At 40.5% G+C, this 17913-nt stretch overlaps 11 protein-coding genes across 11 annotated transcripts; all 11 read right to left on the bottom strand.

The window, feature by feature from the left end:
- Window positions 1-57: 57 nt before the first annotated feature.
- Window positions 58-1038, bottom strand: TM35_000232160 (uncharacterized protein; the record flags this gene model as incomplete). Its single annotated transcript, XM_029027456.1, has 1 exon — window positions 58-1038. The coding sequence occupies one exon, from the start codon at window positions 1036-1038 to the stop codon at window positions 58-60; it is 981 nt and encodes a 326-aa protein (XP_028881311.1).
- Window positions 1039-1429: 391 nt separating this feature from the next.
- On the bottom strand, window positions 1430-1909 carry TM35_000232150 (Alpha-(1,3)-fucosyltransferase, family GT10; the record flags this gene model as incomplete). Its single annotated transcript, XM_029027455.1, has 1 exon — window positions 1430-1909. The coding sequence occupies one exon, from the start codon at window positions 1907-1909 to the stop codon at window positions 1430-1432; it is 480 nt and encodes a 159-aa protein (XP_028881310.1).
- A 1112-nt stretch (window positions 1910-3021) lies between these two features.
- Window positions 3022-4662, bottom strand: TM35_000232140 (surface protease GP63; the record flags this gene model as incomplete). Its single annotated transcript, XM_029027454.1, has 1 exon — window positions 3022-4662. One exon carries the CDS (start codon window positions 4660-4662, stop codon window positions 3022-3024), a length of 1641 nt encoding a protein of 546 aa, XP_028881309.1.
- Window positions 4663-4901: 239 nt separating this feature from the next.
- TM35_000232130 (uncharacterized protein) lies at window positions 4902-5264 on the bottom strand (the record flags this gene model as incomplete). Its single annotated transcript, XM_029027453.1, has 1 exon — window positions 4902-5264. One exon carries the CDS (start codon window positions 5262-5264, stop codon window positions 4902-4904), a length of 363 nt encoding a protein of 120 aa, XP_028881308.1.
- Window positions 5265-5837: 573 nt separating this feature from the next.
- On the bottom strand, window positions 5838-7049 carry TM35_000232120 (uncharacterized protein; the record flags this gene model as incomplete). The annotated part of the gene is made up of 1 exon (XM_029027452.1): window positions 5838-7049. The coding sequence occupies one exon, from the start codon at window positions 7047-7049 to the stop codon at window positions 5838-5840; it is 1212 nt and encodes a 403-aa protein (XP_028881307.1).
- A 670-nt stretch (window positions 7050-7719) lies between these two features.
- TM35_000232110 (uncharacterized protein) lies at window positions 7720-10056 on the bottom strand (the record flags this gene model as incomplete). The annotated part of the gene is made up of 1 exon (XM_029027451.1): window positions 7720-10056. One exon carries the CDS (start codon window positions 10054-10056, stop codon window positions 7720-7722), a length of 2337 nt encoding a protein of 778 aa, XP_028881306.1.
- Window positions 10057-10389: 333 nt separating this feature from the next.
- Window positions 10390-11193, bottom strand: TM35_000232100 (uncharacterized protein; the record flags this gene model as incomplete). The annotated part of the gene is made up of 1 exon (XM_029027450.1): window positions 10390-11193. The coding sequence occupies one exon, from the start codon at window positions 11191-11193 to the stop codon at window positions 10390-10392; it is 804 nt and encodes a 267-aa protein (XP_028881305.1).
- Window positions 11194-11830: 637 nt separating this feature from the next.
- On the bottom strand, window positions 11831-12157 carry TM35_000232090 (uncharacterized protein; the record flags this gene model as incomplete). Its single annotated transcript, XM_029027449.1, has 1 exon — window positions 11831-12157. One exon carries the CDS (start codon window positions 12155-12157, stop codon window positions 11831-11833), a length of 327 nt encoding a protein of 108 aa, XP_028881304.1.
- A 538-nt stretch (window positions 12158-12695) lies between these two features.
- Window positions 12696-13718, bottom strand: TM35_000232080 (D-alanyl-glycyl endopeptidase-like protein; the record flags this gene model as incomplete). The annotated part of the gene is made up of 1 exon (XM_029027448.1): window positions 12696-13718. The coding sequence occupies one exon, from the start codon at window positions 13716-13718 to the stop codon at window positions 12696-12698; it is 1023 nt and encodes a 340-aa protein (XP_028881303.1).
- A 458-nt stretch (window positions 13719-14176) lies between these two features.
- On the bottom strand, window positions 14177-15037 carry TM35_000232070 (D-alanyl-glycyl endopeptidase-like protein; the record flags this gene model as incomplete). Its single annotated transcript, XM_029027447.1, has 1 exon — window positions 14177-15037. The coding sequence occupies one exon, from the start codon at window positions 15035-15037 to the stop codon at window positions 14177-14179; it is 861 nt and encodes a 286-aa protein (XP_028881302.1).
- A 1477-nt stretch (window positions 15038-16514) lies between these two features.
- TM35_000232060 (D-alanyl-glycyl endopeptidase-like protein) lies at window positions 16515-17399 on the bottom strand (the record flags this gene model as incomplete). Its single annotated transcript, XM_029027446.1, has 1 exon — window positions 16515-17399. The coding sequence occupies one exon, from the start codon at window positions 17397-17399 to the stop codon at window positions 16515-16517; it is 885 nt and encodes a 294-aa protein (XP_028881301.1).
- Window positions 17400-17913: the final 514 nt, after the last annotated feature.

Genomic DNA, 17913 nt, shown 5'->3' with positions numbered 1-17913 from the left:
AATAATAATAATAATAATAATATTAAGATATATATATATGTTAGCCGGGTTTCCTCACTACGGATTCCAATCCTCATCCGTCCAACTCCACCCGTCGCTGCTTTCATTAGATTGCCGGCGTTTCTTTTCTCCAGCACGTCGGCGAATTGCTTGCATGGCGTTTAAACTGACCTCTGAATTCTCTGAACCCCTGGCCATCGACGCAGCGTCTTTTGTCACATCAACCCTCTTCAATTCTACAATTGTATCCCGCTCACTCTTTCCACCGTTGCCCTCAACTATACCTACTGGTTGTGCCACCCGCGTCCAGCCATGCCGCCGCAAAAAGGAACTGCGTCCCAGACTATTCCGGAAGAACCTTAAGCCACAGTATAATGCGAGGAGTAAAGTTAAAAAACCAGAAAAAAGGAACAAATTTCCATAAGAAATATAATCATCCTCAGGAGGAAATTTCGTATCACTTGATGTATTTGGCTGTTTTGTTACATCTGACATGTGGGAACCACCTCCGGATTTTCCACTGATAACTCCTTCGTTTTGATCGGTGGTGCCCTGGGTTTCAGGTACCGAGTCAACAGAAGTAGTAGTTCCATTCTCTTTCGCAGCGCTGACCCCATTCAATTCATGGGAAGCAGATGAAGATGTTCCATTTTCTCCCACAGCACTGACCCCATTCAATTCATGGGAAGCAGAAGAAGATGTTCCATTTTCTCCCACAGCACTGACCCCATTCAATTCATGGGAAGCAGAAGAAGATGTTCCATTTTCTCCCACAGCACTGACCCCATTCAATTCATGGGAAGCAGAAGAAGATGTTCCATTTTCTCCCACAGCACTGACCCCATTCAATTCATGGGAAGCAGAAGAAGATGTTCCATTTTCTCCCGCAGCGCTGACCCCATTCAATTCATGGGAATCAGAAGAGACTTCCTTTCGTGCACCTACAGTGGGCACGTTTGCCGAGTCATCTATCTGATCTGGTGAACCTTCCAATTCTGTCGCCAGAGCAGCAGCAGATAGCAAAAACAAAACCAACATCAAAAGAATAATAAAGCGCATCTTAGGTGCTTCAAACAGTTCCCAAGAAAGAAAAGAAGAATCTACGTAACTTGCCTTGAGAAATTCAACAAAATTAACAAACAAAGAAAGAAAGAAAGAGAGAGAGAGAGAGAGAGAGAAAGAGAGAGAGAGAAAAAAAGAGATAGCAGTTTTGTACAACAGGCATTCTTCTTTCCCTCAAGACAGTAAAACCAAAAGCGGTGCCGAAAGTCCAATAGAATTCAAGACGTCACCCAGTAGCCCAATAACTTCCCATGTGCTCACTAGAGCACATAATATTCAACACCATCGACTAAAAAACGTGGACATTCCCCACTCCCTCTTTTAGTACCTTCAGTAGCGTCCGACAGTACAAGCGCATCACCTCCCTCTATCCCAGCTTCCTCCGCTTTTCGCGTGCCTCAGCACACAGTGCGCAGATCGGATCCGTGTGGTACATGTTATCCAAAAAATTCTCACCCCATTCCTCCGCACGTTTGACGTGACGCCACGCAAAAAGCTGCTTGACCGCCGCATCGTCCGTCTCTAGGTGCCGCAGGAACTCCCCAAGTTTCTGGAACGCGCCCGCACCGTCATCCTGAACCTTCTCTGCCGAACCTGCATCACCCAACTGACCAGGAATGAAGCGCTCCACCTCCACCACACTACGCCGACCTGACGGGAGGAAGTCCTCAATGTTCGGGGCACCCCAGTACAACGGAATGGCTCCACTCAATAGAGCGTGGTACACCTTTTCCGTCACATAATCCCTCTCCCTCGAGTTTTCGAGTGCCATGGCATACTTATACTTGCGGAACACACACAATTTCTGGGGATAGCGCCCAGCAATGGCTGCACAATCGGGCGGCATTCGTTGGTTACTGGCACATGCCCCAAAGCTATGAACAGGATAATATCTAGATAAATGGCGAATAACCTCGGCACGACATCACACCAAGTCTACAGCAATGTATGCGTCCCAATATGTCCTTGCCTGGCATGAGCGGTTCGTGACAGCGATATACGCTTCACTATAGCTACTGCAGAATTCTGATTTTTGCACCTACTCCATTCACTTCATAGCGTCCAGATGTCATTACGAGGTGACAGCAAGGTTCACACTACCCTTCTCGTTGTGCTGGGCGGTCAAGGGGACAAAAGGCACACCTTCCACCTCTTCAAAACGCCAAAGCCACCGCCGCCGACGACATCGACGATGAATCCCAACGGTACAAAACGAGAGAGCTAAGAGTACTGAAGCATGAGAATGAGCGACAATGCTAACCCTAAGCACGCCGACCCAACCTCAGGGGCAGGCTGTCGTGTCTTATTGCGACCCCCCACACTTTGCGCACTCTCCGTTATCATTTTTTTTTTTTCGCCTAGAATTAGAGACATAAGAGAAGATAATACATTCTCAGAGAACCGTTCACGGACACACCATCGAGAGAGTGATTGAATCCAGGTAGGCCATACAATGCCGTCTGTTTTTGTGGTTATCAAAAGCAATTAAGTGAAGGTATAGGGTGCCAATGACACATAAAAACGTCTGAAATCAACAGAACATCACATTGCAGGGACGCCTCAAGAGTTTTTCGTCCGCAAGCATGCTCTGTTTGTGAAAACAAAAAAAAGGAAGATTTATATATTGTCTGTATTTTTCAAAATCTCAGTCAATAAGGAAAAAAAAAAAAACCACCTTTGCTGAGTCCAGGGAGACACACAAGAGCATCGCCGTTATATTTGTTCATGGACACAGGGGAAGTCGTGTAGAGAATTTCGTCTACATGGGAGAAAAACATTCAGTTACATTACGCCCAATTTTAAAAGACGAGTGATATTTATATAGGAGAAAAACATTAAATTGAATTACGCTGAAATAGAGGAAAAAAAAAGAGAGATGTAACATGAATAGAGATGTATCTACTTCACTCAGTACAGGGTACGTGACCCATAACAACATACTTCTTCCTTAACGCTCTCTCAAGAAATTAACAAAATTACCATAGCAGCAACAAGGGATATGAAAGGGAGAAAAAGTGTATCTGTCACAGTCTTATCCCCTGAGGTGGCTTTAGCCAAACTACCTCCGTCGGGGGCAACAGTGCATACTTCATTATACTTGGGGCAAATTATGCTCCCACTGACAAATTTCGAACCCTTTGGAGTGATGGTTTCGCCTTCATGGCATTTTTGCCATGAATCGCTGCCCTTGTACTTAACGCTTACATCGTTACCGTCGCATTTTACCACCACACACAAACCACCCATTTCTACATCGGCGTCATTGTATTTTACAATCAGCGAATCAGTATCCAGGCACCACGAGTCACGGCCGAGTAGCGACGCTGAAGTATCACCTGTGTTCTCTTTCGAGCAAATAAGATTTGAGGAAACAATAGGGCAATGGTCCATTGCATCAGATGATGGACCACCAACTGTATTGGACGTGAAATACTGGAATTGTTCAGGAAGAGATACGAGATTCGAGACAATGTTACAAACTCCCAGAGCTCTACGGTCTGATGTGCAACGAAGGGGATTAGTTGTATTACAGAACATATGGGGATATTTGGTGATGTTATCTACCATACACTTCTGTTGAAGGAATTCACACCCAGCGTTTCTTCCCCAACGCATCGTTTCTTCCATTCCCCAATTAGCCTTAAATACCCCCATATCTTCAAATGTTGCCATTGTTAGTGCAGTATATAGCATGATACCGTTATCATCTCGAAAACCCATGAGTTCATCCTTTGCGTTGCGACGTCCCCAGTGTGATATCTCAGAGACACCCTCTTCCAGTTCCACACCATCAATGTTTGCACAGTTATAGTGTTCCTCTGCTTTCTTCTTTGTCATAGAGGTATTAATAAGAAGAACATTGGTTTCCTTCCCGCGTATTCCTTGGACTTCCTTTGTCATTCCAAGAGTTATAAACTGATTATAGTTGAACCCAAGAGCATGACCCAACTCATGCGCAACAAGACGTGAAATAACTTGAATTTCTTCGATATAACTTGGGCTGACGTTCATAGTTGCGACAATAGTTCGTTTTTCTTTCTCAGCACACGGGACAGCCCACACATTCGACGGGGTTGCGGCCAAATAAAGCACCATATCAGCACCTGATACACCCGCTGTTCGGTGGGTATTAGGAACACTGAAACGAGAGCATATTTCAGAAGTGAATGTAGGCACCACCACCGGTTTGCTCTCACGATGGACGAGGAGTCGATCGCTGTGTAGTTTGATTGCCACGGGAAGAATCTCTGATAGAAGTCTTTTTTTCTTCGCATCAGTCAAAACTTCAAGAGGATTGCAGCTAGTATTAATACCCAACCAATAATCTGGTCTGACACGAAAACTTTCATCGCAGTACTTAGATGGATCATTCAAGTCTTCGGACGACACAACAATGCGTATTGGCGCCCATTCATTAGATGAGGACGCAGTGTACGCTTGCAATGAACCCTGCCCTTTCTTTGGTAACTCTCTTACTACAGAGACAGGGGGTCCGCTCATCTTCATAACCTCATTGAAGACACATCCGTTTGGGACAGCTGCAGTGCACTTCAAAACACAAAAAACGAACAGAAACAGCAGAAGTGTGTGAAACTTCATATTCATCATCCTGTTTGTGGAACACAACCTTAGATAATCTTGCTGAGCACGTAATTCTAGACGTATAAAAAAAAAGGGGAAAATGGGAAAATAGGAGAGAGGGAGAAGAAAAAAAAAAAAGAAAGAAGCAAGAAAACAAAAACAAAAAAAAAAAAAAAACAAATGACACTGAAAGCATCTCACCGCGTTTACGCCGCTAGGGAAGAGAATGCATGATGTTACTCTGTTGGAGGGTCTAGTCACCACCACGAGATCTCTTTCAGCCGTTGCTCACGCTGCATTGCGGCACCCGTAAAGTATGGGGCATAGAGCCACCCTGCAGAGTGTGCCTCACCACTACCACTACTCGATTTGAGGGGCTCTAAGAGACTCAGCCCACTCAGAGAACCACTCTGCTGATCATGACGCTCACTATCCATAGTAACTAAAAGGGCAGACCTGAAGGTATCTGCGGTACTGATCATACTTGTTGAGTGAAGATCCGCAGACCGCACCTGGCTATTCCAGAACAGAAGGTATGAGGGGATCTCTTTGATGGACACCTGTGGGTGCCTCCCGTCAACAACGTCGTGTCTAGCAGCACGAATACATGCGCTACCCATTCCAGCGCTGAACGTTTTCTTACTGCAAAAAAAAAAAAAAGAACAACCCAAAACAAAGTACCCAAAAAGAAGAAAAAAAAAAACAACCACGAACACACTACGTGATCCATATCTATGGATGACACAGATCACCTTGGTAAGTGTTGTCAACCCATACAAACAGTCCCCAGGGTGAACAGAAAAATACTTATTCTTGCAAATACTACCAACAGAAAAGAGTACACATACTCATCCACAAATAAAAATGTTTGAAATATCAGAGTCAAGTACAATCATACAGAAAAAGTCAATTGTGAACGAAAAACAAAATAAACCTCACCCAAAAAGGGAACAAAAAAAAAAGAGATAGCAGTTTTGTACAACAGGCATTCTTCTTTCCCTCGAGACAGTAAAACCAAAAGCGGTGCCGAAAGTCCAATAGAATTCAAGACGTCACCCAGTAGCCCAATAACTTCCCATGTGCTCACTAGAGCACATAATATTCAACACCATCGACTAAAAAACGTGGACATTCCCCACTCCCTCTTTTAGTACCTTCAGTAGCGTCCGACATTACAAGCGCATCACCTCCCTCTATCCCAGCTTCCTCCGCTTTTCGCGTGCCTCAGCACACAGTGCGCAGATCGGATCCGTGTGGTACATGTTATCCAAAAAATTCTCACCCCATTCCTCCGCACGTTTGACGTGACGCCACGCAAAAAGCTGCTTGACCGCCGCATCGTCCGTCTCTAGGTGCCGCAGGAACTCCCCAAGTTTCTGGAACGCGCCCGCACCGTCATCCTGAACCTTCTCTGCCGAACCTGCATCACCCAACTGACCAGGAATGAAGCGCTCCACCTCCACCACACTACGCCGACCTGACGGGAGGAAGTCCTCAATGTTCGGGGCACCCCAGTACAACGGAATGGCTCCACTCAATAGAGCGTGGTACACCTTTTCCGTCACATAATCCCTCTCCCTCGAGTTTTCGAGTGCCATGGCATACTTATACTTGCGGAACACACACAATTTCTGGGGATAGCGCCCAGCAATGGCTGCACAATCGGGCGGCATTCGTTGGTTACTGGCACATGCCCCAAAGCTATGAACAGGATAATATCTAGATAAATGGCGAATAACCTCGGCACGGTGCGCTTTGCAGCGAGAAACAAATACCGCAACTGCCGATTTTCGTTGTCGCCACGCTTCTAATGTGATAGTTTCATCAGTAACTCCTTCTTTGTTATTTTCATGAAGAATATCTAAGAAGTAAGGTTGTTGGCGGTGAGTCCACGTGAAGTAGTATCGTCGATGTTGATGGAAAGAGACTACCTCATCATAGAGACTTTGGTAGGCATCATTACCACGTTTCTTGTCGGTATTGTTGCTTTCACCACTATAAAAGAGAGTAATATATGGTCGCCCATTGGGCTGGCGTGTTGGAACAGGTCCATTATGGTTAATTACTATATCTGCTTTCGCTAGTTCTCGTCTCGATCCACGTGAATGCACGTGGCAGTTAAACATTTCCCCACTTTGATCTCTCTCTGTGTTGCAAGATTGTATACACCCATGGTGTACCTTTGTTGCGTTTGTCATGTATTCGCAGAGGTATGTACCTGTTCGTGTTGGCACTACGGTAACATCTCTATTAGCGTCGTATACATCTATTATACTCTTCACTTGCGGAGTTGATTTCGGCGTTGCGGTGTGTTCATCAAATGCATAGTAGAGTGTTATCATCCAAGTAGAAATAAATACCGTTAAGAGAAGGTACACACAAGATCTTGTAGTGATTTTTCTCATTTCATTTGATCTTCAGGTACTTTATTTTAAAATATACAGAGGTGTAGAAAACTCAGGTATGTGTAGAGTAACCTTTATTTTTTTAAAAAAAAGATAAAAGCGAAACTTTTTGATAATGAAACATATTATTTAAACAAGTCATCACATTTAAGTATACTTATTCAATAAAAGAATTTCTTTAGTAAAATACAACTTTGATTTGTTATTAAATTCTTTTGCTTCACATAAAAACCCAGACCCCAAGACGGCCGATTTCTTGCTGACATAAACAGGGAGGATAGACTAGTAAAGAAGAAATTTTTATGTACATTTGGTCATGGATGTGAAAGAAAAAATATATAGTAGGAAGTTACGTCAATTAAAAAAAAAAAAGTTTTTTTTTTTTTTTTTTTTTTTTGGTTTTAAGCTGCTGCTTTCTCTCCCCAGCCCCCACCATAGTGTCTATCATCTTCCGTTCCAATATGGTACAAACCTTCTTGTGATCCACACTCAAATACCAGAAATTTATTGAAGTACACAATTAACTGGTAAAAGAGGTGTGTTGAGTGTAAACAAAGGACATCAATTCAGCTAAACATGAAAGAGAAAACACATTCCTCTCTCTCTCTCTCTCTCTATATATATATATATATATATATATATCCATTTGTCTATCAGAGTACATGCATCGTCACACTACTACTGCAAATGTAAAAGGTACAGACGCAAATATATACCAACTCCAGAGAAATAGTAACAGCCAATCCTGGAGAAAAAGTGGTAAACGAAATCGGTGATGTTTCCATCGTATCAACGCTGTGATAAAAAACGCCAGGATAAGCGTTCCTATAAAAAGAATAAAGGTCGTAAAATACACATGAATATTTTTATTCAATTTCCCACGGCAATCACTAAGTCCAAATGCACGATACCATTGAAAGAAGTGAAAAAAAGGGGCAATTGCACAAACAGCAATTGGTATAACTGGCCATCGCACTTGTGTTGATATATTTATTGCATCTGTACCTTTTAAAACAAACGATTCAGCTCTTCGATGAAAAAAGCATTTCTTTATAAACGCATAAAAACGATATGCAAACACTTCAAGAAACAATGTACCAAAAAGGAGTTCCAATAGGATAATCTCAATCACCATAACAATTACGACATAAGTTCTTTCCACTAGATCAATAAAGAGAGATGAGGCAAGAATAACCAATATACACAATGCTGCAAATGTAGAACTCACAGCTATTTTGATACCAACAGGTGTACACTTTGGCATAGCACACGCTGACAAATACCAAAAACATCTCTCTAACGCAAACACTATTAATGGTAGTGTCATACACCACGGGTCTGATCCCGTATGACGTTCACCTAAAATAATTGGAAGTAACAATGGAAAAGCGTCTAGGAGAATATACGGTGCGGCAACAAAAGGTCGAGTATTATATAATGCATAAACCACTAATGGTAAGCTTAACACAGCCAAACGTAAAAATCCCCACGTTGAAAGTGGTACATTTGGCATCTGAGGTAACTGTGTGTCCATTATAGAAAAGAAGATAAATCTTGTAATAATAATAATCCAAAATGGTATATTACGTTTAAGGGTAGTAAAACATGGTGGTAAATCCCAACGAAAAATAGATACGTAACCCGTATTTGGTTGTCGTATTTCATTTAACTCACCAGCACGGGTAGGAGAAAAAAAAGCGGGGTTTCCTACATCATGAAGGGAGAGGGAACGAATATCAGCATTATTATCATTATCAGCTACAATATAACGAGCTGTTCGGGTACGAAGGCGGGTAACCTGAGTATCCTTCTCGACCGCATCTAATGTAAGGAAAAACAGTGTTGGAGTAAAGACAGAAAATGGAATGTATACAAACAACCCATAGGTAAAGACGATAAGTACTGATTCTCCTGGAGTGCATAAACAATCCACTTTACAACACTGTTGGGGACCATGTTCGATAAAGTGATTTACTAAAATAAAAACCTCTTGTAAAGCAAAAGGTAATATCATAGCAAAAGGAATAAATAATATAGCTAAGAAACGCATAAATCCATTTTTGTTTCTTGGTGTATTTCCATTTCCATTTCTATTTTCACCAATATTGCAATGCAGAGATGATATTGGTCCGAAAGCTTGATCTTGTAGGACTCCATCGTTACTCCAACCTGCAGCAGAATTTTCTGTTGGTATCAAGCGAAATCGCCGATAGGATGGTATTGCTATAGTTGCATCTGGACTAGTCTCTGGAGAATGATCCAAATTGGGAAAACAAGGTAAATCAAAAGCTCTACAACCTAAACTAGCAGTGGTTAACTCCGATAAAGTGGAAATGGATCCCTTACCTCGATAGCGTGATTCTAAGCCTTCTACGCCTGGAGACCCAGAAAAGGCTGATGACTCCCTAACTGGTTTACCTAAACCATCCTGAGAATTATTATTGGAAATAGTTTGTAAAGAAACGATTTTTGGTATATTTTGTGATGATACTATTATCTCTTCTGCTTCACATGGGATGGGGCCAATATCCGCAACATTAAAAAATTTGGAATTAGCTAGAGACACGAAACGTTCTGATAAAGAAAATGATCCTTTTGAATCGGAGTTCTTTTGCTGTTCTTCTTCTTGTTGTTGTTCACGATGGTAACTACCTCCATGACCAGCAAAACTGCTATTACTACTATCAGTAGAACCTCTGCTCACGTCGCTAAATACATAATATTCCTCGTTTTCGTTACCACTAGTTTTTTGCTTTTTTATCCTCCTATTTGGTATCCGTGAACGGGGACTAGATGAAATAGCACGAGAATTTACATGCACAGTTTCTTCCGCTTTAAGAACTACCTGACATGGTGAAGAAGAAGGGATTATATCATTTAAATCTTGACTACCCTTTCCACTCGTACGTATGATTTCACTACGTGTCTTCCCAGAACTACATAAAGCATTTTTTTTCTCTTCCAAGTTGCCACCATATTTTAACTTGGCTTCTAAATTCTCTTCCATGGCTCTCTCCACGACTCAGAAGAGCCTACACTATCGCATCATTATTAGAAGAGAGAACCCCCCCCCCAAAAAAAAAAAAAAAAAAATTAGAGGAAGAATACAGTAACATAGACCAAAAGAAAAAGAAAAAGAAAAAAAGAAAATAATAATAATAATAATAATAATAATAATAATAATAATCTAAAACAACAACTGAAATGAGAAAAGAAAAAAAAAGATAACAAGCATAATCTTTCCTTCTCAAAAGGGGTAAAAAAGGTTTTTTTTTTTTTTTTTTTTCTTTCATTACTCTGATTTTTCCATATATATATATATATATATATATATGGTGTTTCATTCTTTTTTTGCTCTGTGAAATCGATTCCGTTGAGTCCGCATACGTTGAATCTCTTTCTGCACCCGCATCGCCTCACTCATGCTCATCCAAGGCTGTTCACTGCCTCCACGGGATTCCAATGATCCACTGTGCACAGCATGCAGTTTCTTCTGCTGCCCAATCCAGGAAACACGGCGAAGATAAGAACGAACCTTTTCATCATCCTCATCGCCTGCAGCAGCTCCACGAGTCATAAGGGAATCGAGCAAAAGTTCCCATGATATACGTCCAGCAGGAGCAGTAGCAGCAGCAATACCACTGCTGCTAATGCTATTATTATTGTTATTAATTTTCTTGTTTTCACTCCCCCGCACACTTTCCCCTACTCTTTCTAACGGCTCTCGAATAGCATGCAGTAATTTTAACTCCTCCTTCCCACGTGGTACACTACCCAATACCGCTTCTTCGTCTTCTTCTTCTTCTTCGTTCTCTGCTTCACTATTATCCTTCTCCTTCTCCTCCTCCTTCCTTTTCTTTTTCTCATTGCTGTGCACAGCTGTCGTTGTGTCTGTTTCTGTTTCTTTCTCTTTCTCCTCACGTCTTGCTGTCTCCAGTGCAGTTAGAAACGTCATGTGTGTTGGCAGAGCAACAGGTGTGTCTCTGCAGGCCAACACGCGGTACACATCTGTTCCGTATGAAAGTACATTACACTCCGCCTGTGGATCCGCCGGGTCCTGCCGTGCGAGTGCATGTGCTTTGGCTACGAGTGGTAGTTTGCCCAGCAGTAACTCAGATCCACGAAGAAGAGGTGCTGCATCCATTGAGTGAAATATTTGTAAATACAATTTTTGTTTTTCTTTTTGTTTTATTTGTATCTATTTTAACTTCACTCAGTCGTTTCTGTATCACACTTATATATACATGTATGCATTCAAAGAAAACACATTCAAACAGGAAAGAGAGAAGAGAGAAGAGAAGGAAAAACAGGTGATAAGAAGAAAAAGAAAAGAAAACAAAAATGTCATAAAAAAAGATAAAAAAGAGCCCATATTAAACAATAAAACAAGAACATCATATAATGTAGAGCGATCCTGAAGTCTCTATTTCCCAGCAAATATCACAGCACCTTCTGCGCAATCTTTTTTTTTTTCTTTTTCGTTTTGTGTTCTTTTCTTGCAGAGCTACAGCTGTATATGAATGAATGAATGAATGTATGTATTAGTTTGTGTACATACATTTTTTCCCCCACCTCACATCTTCCCACTCAAGCAAAACATCCACAAAACTCCATTTCTATTTCTCTCTCTCTCTCTCTCTCCCCACCGTAGAAGAAAAAGAGAAAAAACAACAACAACAACAACAAAGAAAAAGAAAAACCACGCCGTTTGCACCTGACAAAACGTACACACACAGAAAGAAAGAGAGAGAAACTTCCCTTTCCCACATTCCCCAATTCTTTTATTCATCTGTCAGCGGTGGCACCCCAATTTCCCGCCAATCCGCAAGAAGATCATCCTCCGGTCCAAATCCAAGCCCACCGGCCGTCACTCCGCCGCCAACCGCAAATCCCCCAGCAGCCGCCGCTCGGCGTACACCCAACGTGTTTGGGGCATTCGCCGGTAATGTGAAGTTCGATGGATCGTCAAAGTCGACGAGGAGCTCCAACTTCGGGTGCTGCACCGTCAGCGTGGCGTCCTCCAAACACCAGCGCCGGTGTACATAACGGGAGTCACGCGAGACCATTTCTGTCGTCGTCAGAGTAATAAAAAGTACAGCAGAGATCATGGGGAAAGAAAGAAGGAAAGAAGGAAAGGAAAGAAAGAAAACTCTCAAACCCATAGATATACTCACACATACATACACACACACACAGATAGATATATATATATAGATAAAGAGGAAGAAAGCACACATACACACACAAAAAAAAAGAAATAAGAGTGCGTGGCAAGACAGCCATTGGATAAAGACACTCCTTTCGTTCAATTTCCCACCTTCATATACCTTGGGAAATAAAGGAAATAACGCCAAACCTGCTCCTACAATAACAATAACAATAACAACATCAATAAGAATAACGAAACCATACCCGATCTTTCTTTCTTTTTTTTCTTTTTAAATTAAAAATTTTGCGTCTTCTCCATTTTTTTTTTTTTTTTTGTTGTTTGCTTTATGATACATGACCACTTTGTGGTATAAATCTGTAGAAATCTTTTGTCTTTTTTTTTTTAGTTTAAATATATCTATGATAGATAACGGTGATTCCCATTGTTTAACAATTATTTATTTATTTATTTTCTTCTTCTTCTGCTTCGATGTCTCCTCAGACACGAACCCAACCAAGTACCATACCCCCCGCATCCTCAATAGTCATTCGGTGTGTAGTCATATCTTCTTTTAATAAAACCATGCGGGAGTAGTAAAGAGCTCTTGGTTCATTATTATCACTGCTAGTTACTAAATCCTCTTCTTCAACCCACGGTCGATTATCCCAGTTTTGCTCAGCAAGATAAACGTTGTAATATTTTACAAAGATATCATTACCGTTATTGATATTTGATACAGGAACAACATTCACAATAACAGCAACATGACCTTCAGGAAGTTTCTTGCTATGGTCATAGATAAGTAGATCACCTACTTGAGGTTTGGAAGCGAGCCATTGTTTTTTCATATCTTTACTAATATTAGAGATGCTTTTTCCTGTAAGTGAATTAGGGTATTTGCGGAGATTAAGATCTTTTCCGTTAACATCTTTGGCTGTTTCCACATAGGTCCATATATCCACTGGACTATTTACATATTCAAATGCCACACCTGGATGCTTTGCGATTAACCAAAAACGTCGTGCATACTCTACAGATTTCCATTTTACACCACTGTATACCCTTAATGATTTAATAAAGAGGTAATGTTCTTCCATATTTTGGTAATCTCTTCTGCAGTTACTAAATACCATTACGCCGCTATTTTCACCCAACAGTTGTCCAAAGGGAGTGACACAGTTCACTGGTACTGGTGGGGTATTATAATAGAAAACAAATACAAAAAGAAGTAAGAGGGTAATAACAGACAGCAATGCGGCTATCCATTCATAATGACAATGATCGTGTACTTTGCGAAAAACTGGATGAAGTGGAGAAGAGAGACGGTGCCAAAGTGGTTCCTCATAATAATCTTCACGTACAGTGGTGGAGTCTATTTCTACTGTCATGGGCCGTATTCCCAGCATCGGTGTACGTTCATTCGCTCCTTCTCTTCCAGTAGCGGAGTAACTAGAGGCACTACTCCTGCTGTTTTGAGGCCCTGTACTCGTCTCTGTGGTGATGGGAGGATTATTGTGCATGTGAGAAGTATATATATATATATATATATATATATTAGTTTATACAGTTAAAGAGAGTCCAAAAAAAAAAATAAAAAAACAAGTCCTTCGTTTGCACACAAAAAAAGAAAAAAAAAAAAATACAGACAAATCTCTTATTTTTGTATACTCTTTGCCTCACTAGATAAAAAAAAGAGAAAAACAAAAAAAAAAAAGAAAACAAAACAGATAGTAAACATCGAAAAAAAATTAATACCAAGATACATTTACCTTCAACCTTCCCAGTTGTAGTCTCAAAAAAAAAAAAAAATGGCAACGCCTAATACATGATAACAGATACCTAACAATCACAACTCCCCCTCCCCCATTTGGGTTGAAAAGAAGATTAGTAATAAAACACACACACAAAAAACAAGATTAGTGCAAAAAAGAAAAAAAATAATAATAATAAGGAGAAACAACAAGTATAACAATTCATACTACTTACTGTACCGCATCCAGCCTTGAATAATAATATCATCGGATTCCTTGAGTGTATATGCCTTGCTGTTCGCATCATACTGCATAGGAATGGAACGAGAGTAATTGTGAAATGGGCCTGGCCACACGGTGTTGTCCCAGTTCTGCTCAGCCACGAGAACAGCGGCACTCAACACATCCACAATAACTGCCACGTGTCCGTACACAAATCCTCCCTTCTGCCGCGGGTATATAAGCAAATCGCCCACACGTGGAGCCGATCCACCAGCACTGATTGAGAGTCCATTCGAGTACTTCAGCAACGGTGTTTTAGCGCCATTCACCAGCTGCACAGACTGCAGTTCCCAAATATCCGCAGCGCCTTCCACAGCACTGAAGGTTGCAGGCACAGGAGAGCCACGCAGCATCCAATACCGGCGTGCATATTCCACACATTGCCATTTCATTCCCGTGCTGTTTCCAATTGTGGTATTTCCTTTAAACGCAATAGAGATTTGGGGGTCTTCAAGCTCATGCCACTCATTTGATATACATGTGGTGCTATTGCAGTTACTATACGCAAATATACCGTTATGAATACCGAGTATAGTTCCAAAAGTTGTGGCACAGTCTACAGTACAGCTGTTATTAAGAGAATGTGAGGAATTGTAGTTTATCGTTTCGTGTGAATATTCTTCACGAGAGGATTTCGCCAGTAGTAGCATACATACCAGAGAGGCCACAGTACCCCATATGAAGAGGGAAATAATATAATAGGGTAGTGACTTGAATGGCTTCGCGAAGGAAGACATTATCGTCTTTTTGCTACTGTTAACAGGACGAGTAGCACCACTCTCTTTTCTTTTTCGCTGGGCGGCCATCAACTGTTTATATTTCTATTATTATTATTATTATTATTATTATTATTATTATTATTACTACTGTTCAATTTTATTAGGGAGTTTTCCAGTCAGCCTTTTAGGTAAACTAACAACGCCACCGGAGCGAGTTTCCTTCCTCTTTTATAATGGCAAATAAAGAAAAAAAAAAACACCCATATGTAAAGAAAGATGTACATCGATAATTTATATACAGTCAATGAAAGGGAAAACAGAAAAAAAAAATTATCTCATGAGGGCAAATAGTGCCTTCCTAGAACAGCTTTCTTTTATTCTTTACCTCGCTATATTTCAGCGACTTCAATTAAGGAACGAAAATTAGAAATATAAATATATATATAAAAAAAAAAAACCGCTTCTGCTTTTCTTTAGGTTTATGTAGTTTTTGTTTGCCTCCTTGATATTCATTCTTCACATCTGGTATTGTTAGCTAAAAAAAGAGAAATACTGCTTCTGGGTACCAAAAACCGAAACCGTCAATCTCAGATCAAAGAGAGTGAGAGAAAAAAAAAAAACACGTAAACACGCAAGGATAAAGAAAAACAGCAAAAACAACGCAAAGTCAAGACAAAATATAGGAAAAAAACAAGAAGCAATCTTTACATTTATTTATAAAAATTAACGCCCTCATTCACGATCCCTCTCTTCACTCTTCTTTACCTTATTCTATTGATCACTCTACATCGTTCTGTATTGGACTTCCACAACATTTTTCTCTTCAGGTCCAGCCAATATACATTGTGTACATGCGTCAAATTATTACACACACGTCAGCAAATTAAAAATCAACTGCTTACACCACGATTTCGTTCATATAAACAAATAAATATATATATATTATGCACCCTTATCTATACATATATCTCCAGATAAGCAGACCACCCTATGGGTGGGCAACACCAGAATATAGGCAATAAAGGTGACACAACGAAATGAATTATCTCCCAGAAGCAAACAAAAAACAAAAGCGAACGGAAAACACAGCTAGATAAACAAACCCAACAAGAACAATGAAAGTTAAGGAAAAAAAAAACAGAGAGATATAAAAAAGAAAAGAAAACGTAAACGTAGAAGTAGAGAGCATCCCCACTCGATCATCACTAGTTGAATATGACAGCGAAAAGCGCAATCAAGAAAAAAAAAGTGTATGATAAAGAGAGAAAGCGAGAAAAAAACATTTTTTTTTTTTTTTTTTTTCAAACACGCCTACACCCCTCCCTCTTTTGTAAAGAGAAAAGGGTATATACTCTTTGTATTAGTTCTTTCCCTAAAATAGCTTTAACTACCTTTTTCATCTTCTTCCTATTTATTTTTATTCCTTTTATTTGTCTTGTTTAAAAATATTTACCATTTTATTCTCTTATTAAGTTACGCTCCACTTAGGTTAAACTGCAGATGCAGACACACACACATAAACATAAACATATATTCTTTTTCTTATTCTGTCGTCGTTTCCATACTACTTACTGTACCGCATCCAGCCTTGAATAATAATATCATCGGATTCCTTGAGTGTATATGCCTTGCTGTTCGCATCATACTGCATAGGAATGGAACGAGAGTAATTGTGAAATGGGCCTGGCCACACGGTGTTGTCCCAGTTCTGCTCAGCCACGAGAACAGCGGCACTCAACACATCCACAATAACTGCCACGTGTCCGTACACAAATCCTCCCTTCTGCCGCGGGTATATAAGCAAATCGCCCACACGTGGAGCCGATCCACCAGCACTGATTGAGAGTCCATTCGAGTACTTCAGCAACGGTGTTTTGGCGCCATTCACCAGCTGCACAGACTGCAGTTCCCAAATATCCGCAGCGCCTTCCACAGAACTGAAGGTTGCAGGCACAGGAGAGCCACGCAGCATCCAATAACGGCGTGCATATTCCACACATTGCCATTTCAATCCCGTGTTACTCAATGCTGTGTATGCAAGGGTATTATAATCCTTCGATATATAGTCCTCATCACAGTTGCTGTACGCGAACACATCATTATGGACACCAATGATTGCACCAAATGGGGTGGAACATTTTTCTTGACCGTCGGAATCCTCATGCCACTTATCGCCATGATAATGAATTCCAGAGTAGAGAATACCAAAGACAATAAATCCCAAGAAAAGCACGACGAGAACACAGAGAGTCCATCCAATTATAACTGCAAGAACTGAGGTTGCTCGATCAACACGCTTTTCCAAGCTGTCTACGGGTTCCTCGTTGGCTTCCGTTTTCAAATCTTCACCGTTGGGTATCGTGACGTTCACTTCTTCCTCTTCAGGGAAGGGGGTTTCCTCCCTTACATCTTTCCGAGGCACTGCCCACAGTTCAGTATCTCGTTGCATCTTTTTCAGATTGGTTTTATTCCTTATAATTTAATTTAGTTTGAAACAGAATCAGGCAAAATATCTTTGCTTTTTTCTTTTTCTTTTCCGTTCAAGTTTTTCGTGTACAAGCTGTTTAATTTGAGCGTATACAGTCCAGCTATTAGCCTCACTTGAATCTCCTTGTTCTCGAATAAGTCGTTAACAAAAAAAAAAAAGATTTTCACTTATGTGAAAAGAGAGCAATTCAGCAAAAAAAAAGAAAACTAAAAAGGGAACAGGAAAAAAAGAAAAAAAAAAGATTATAAGAAAAAACAGATCATCGGCATGCTCAAAAACAAGATAATCTAAAAAAAAAAAAAGAAAATAATATATGAATCCGCACAACATGATGTTTTAGACTCATATATATATATTTAAAAATATAACATTGGATTTTCGTGCATCCACATATACACAACGGATCCATGAATGTGCCACGGAACTAAATTACTTGCATTTTTGCATATGCGTTTTAATTCAAGTTTTTTTTTTT

This window comes from Trypanosoma theileri (genome assembly GCF_002087225.1).
Source record: "Trypanosoma theileri isolate Edinburgh chromosome Unknown TM35_Tth_23_V1, whole genome shotgun sequence".
Taxonomy (NCBI): Eukaryota; Euglenozoa; class Kinetoplastea; order Trypanosomatida; family Trypanosomatidae; genus Trypanosoma; species Trypanosoma theileri.
Note: the sequence above shows the minus strand (reverse complement) of the source record. Positions and strands in the feature narration are given on the sequence as shown.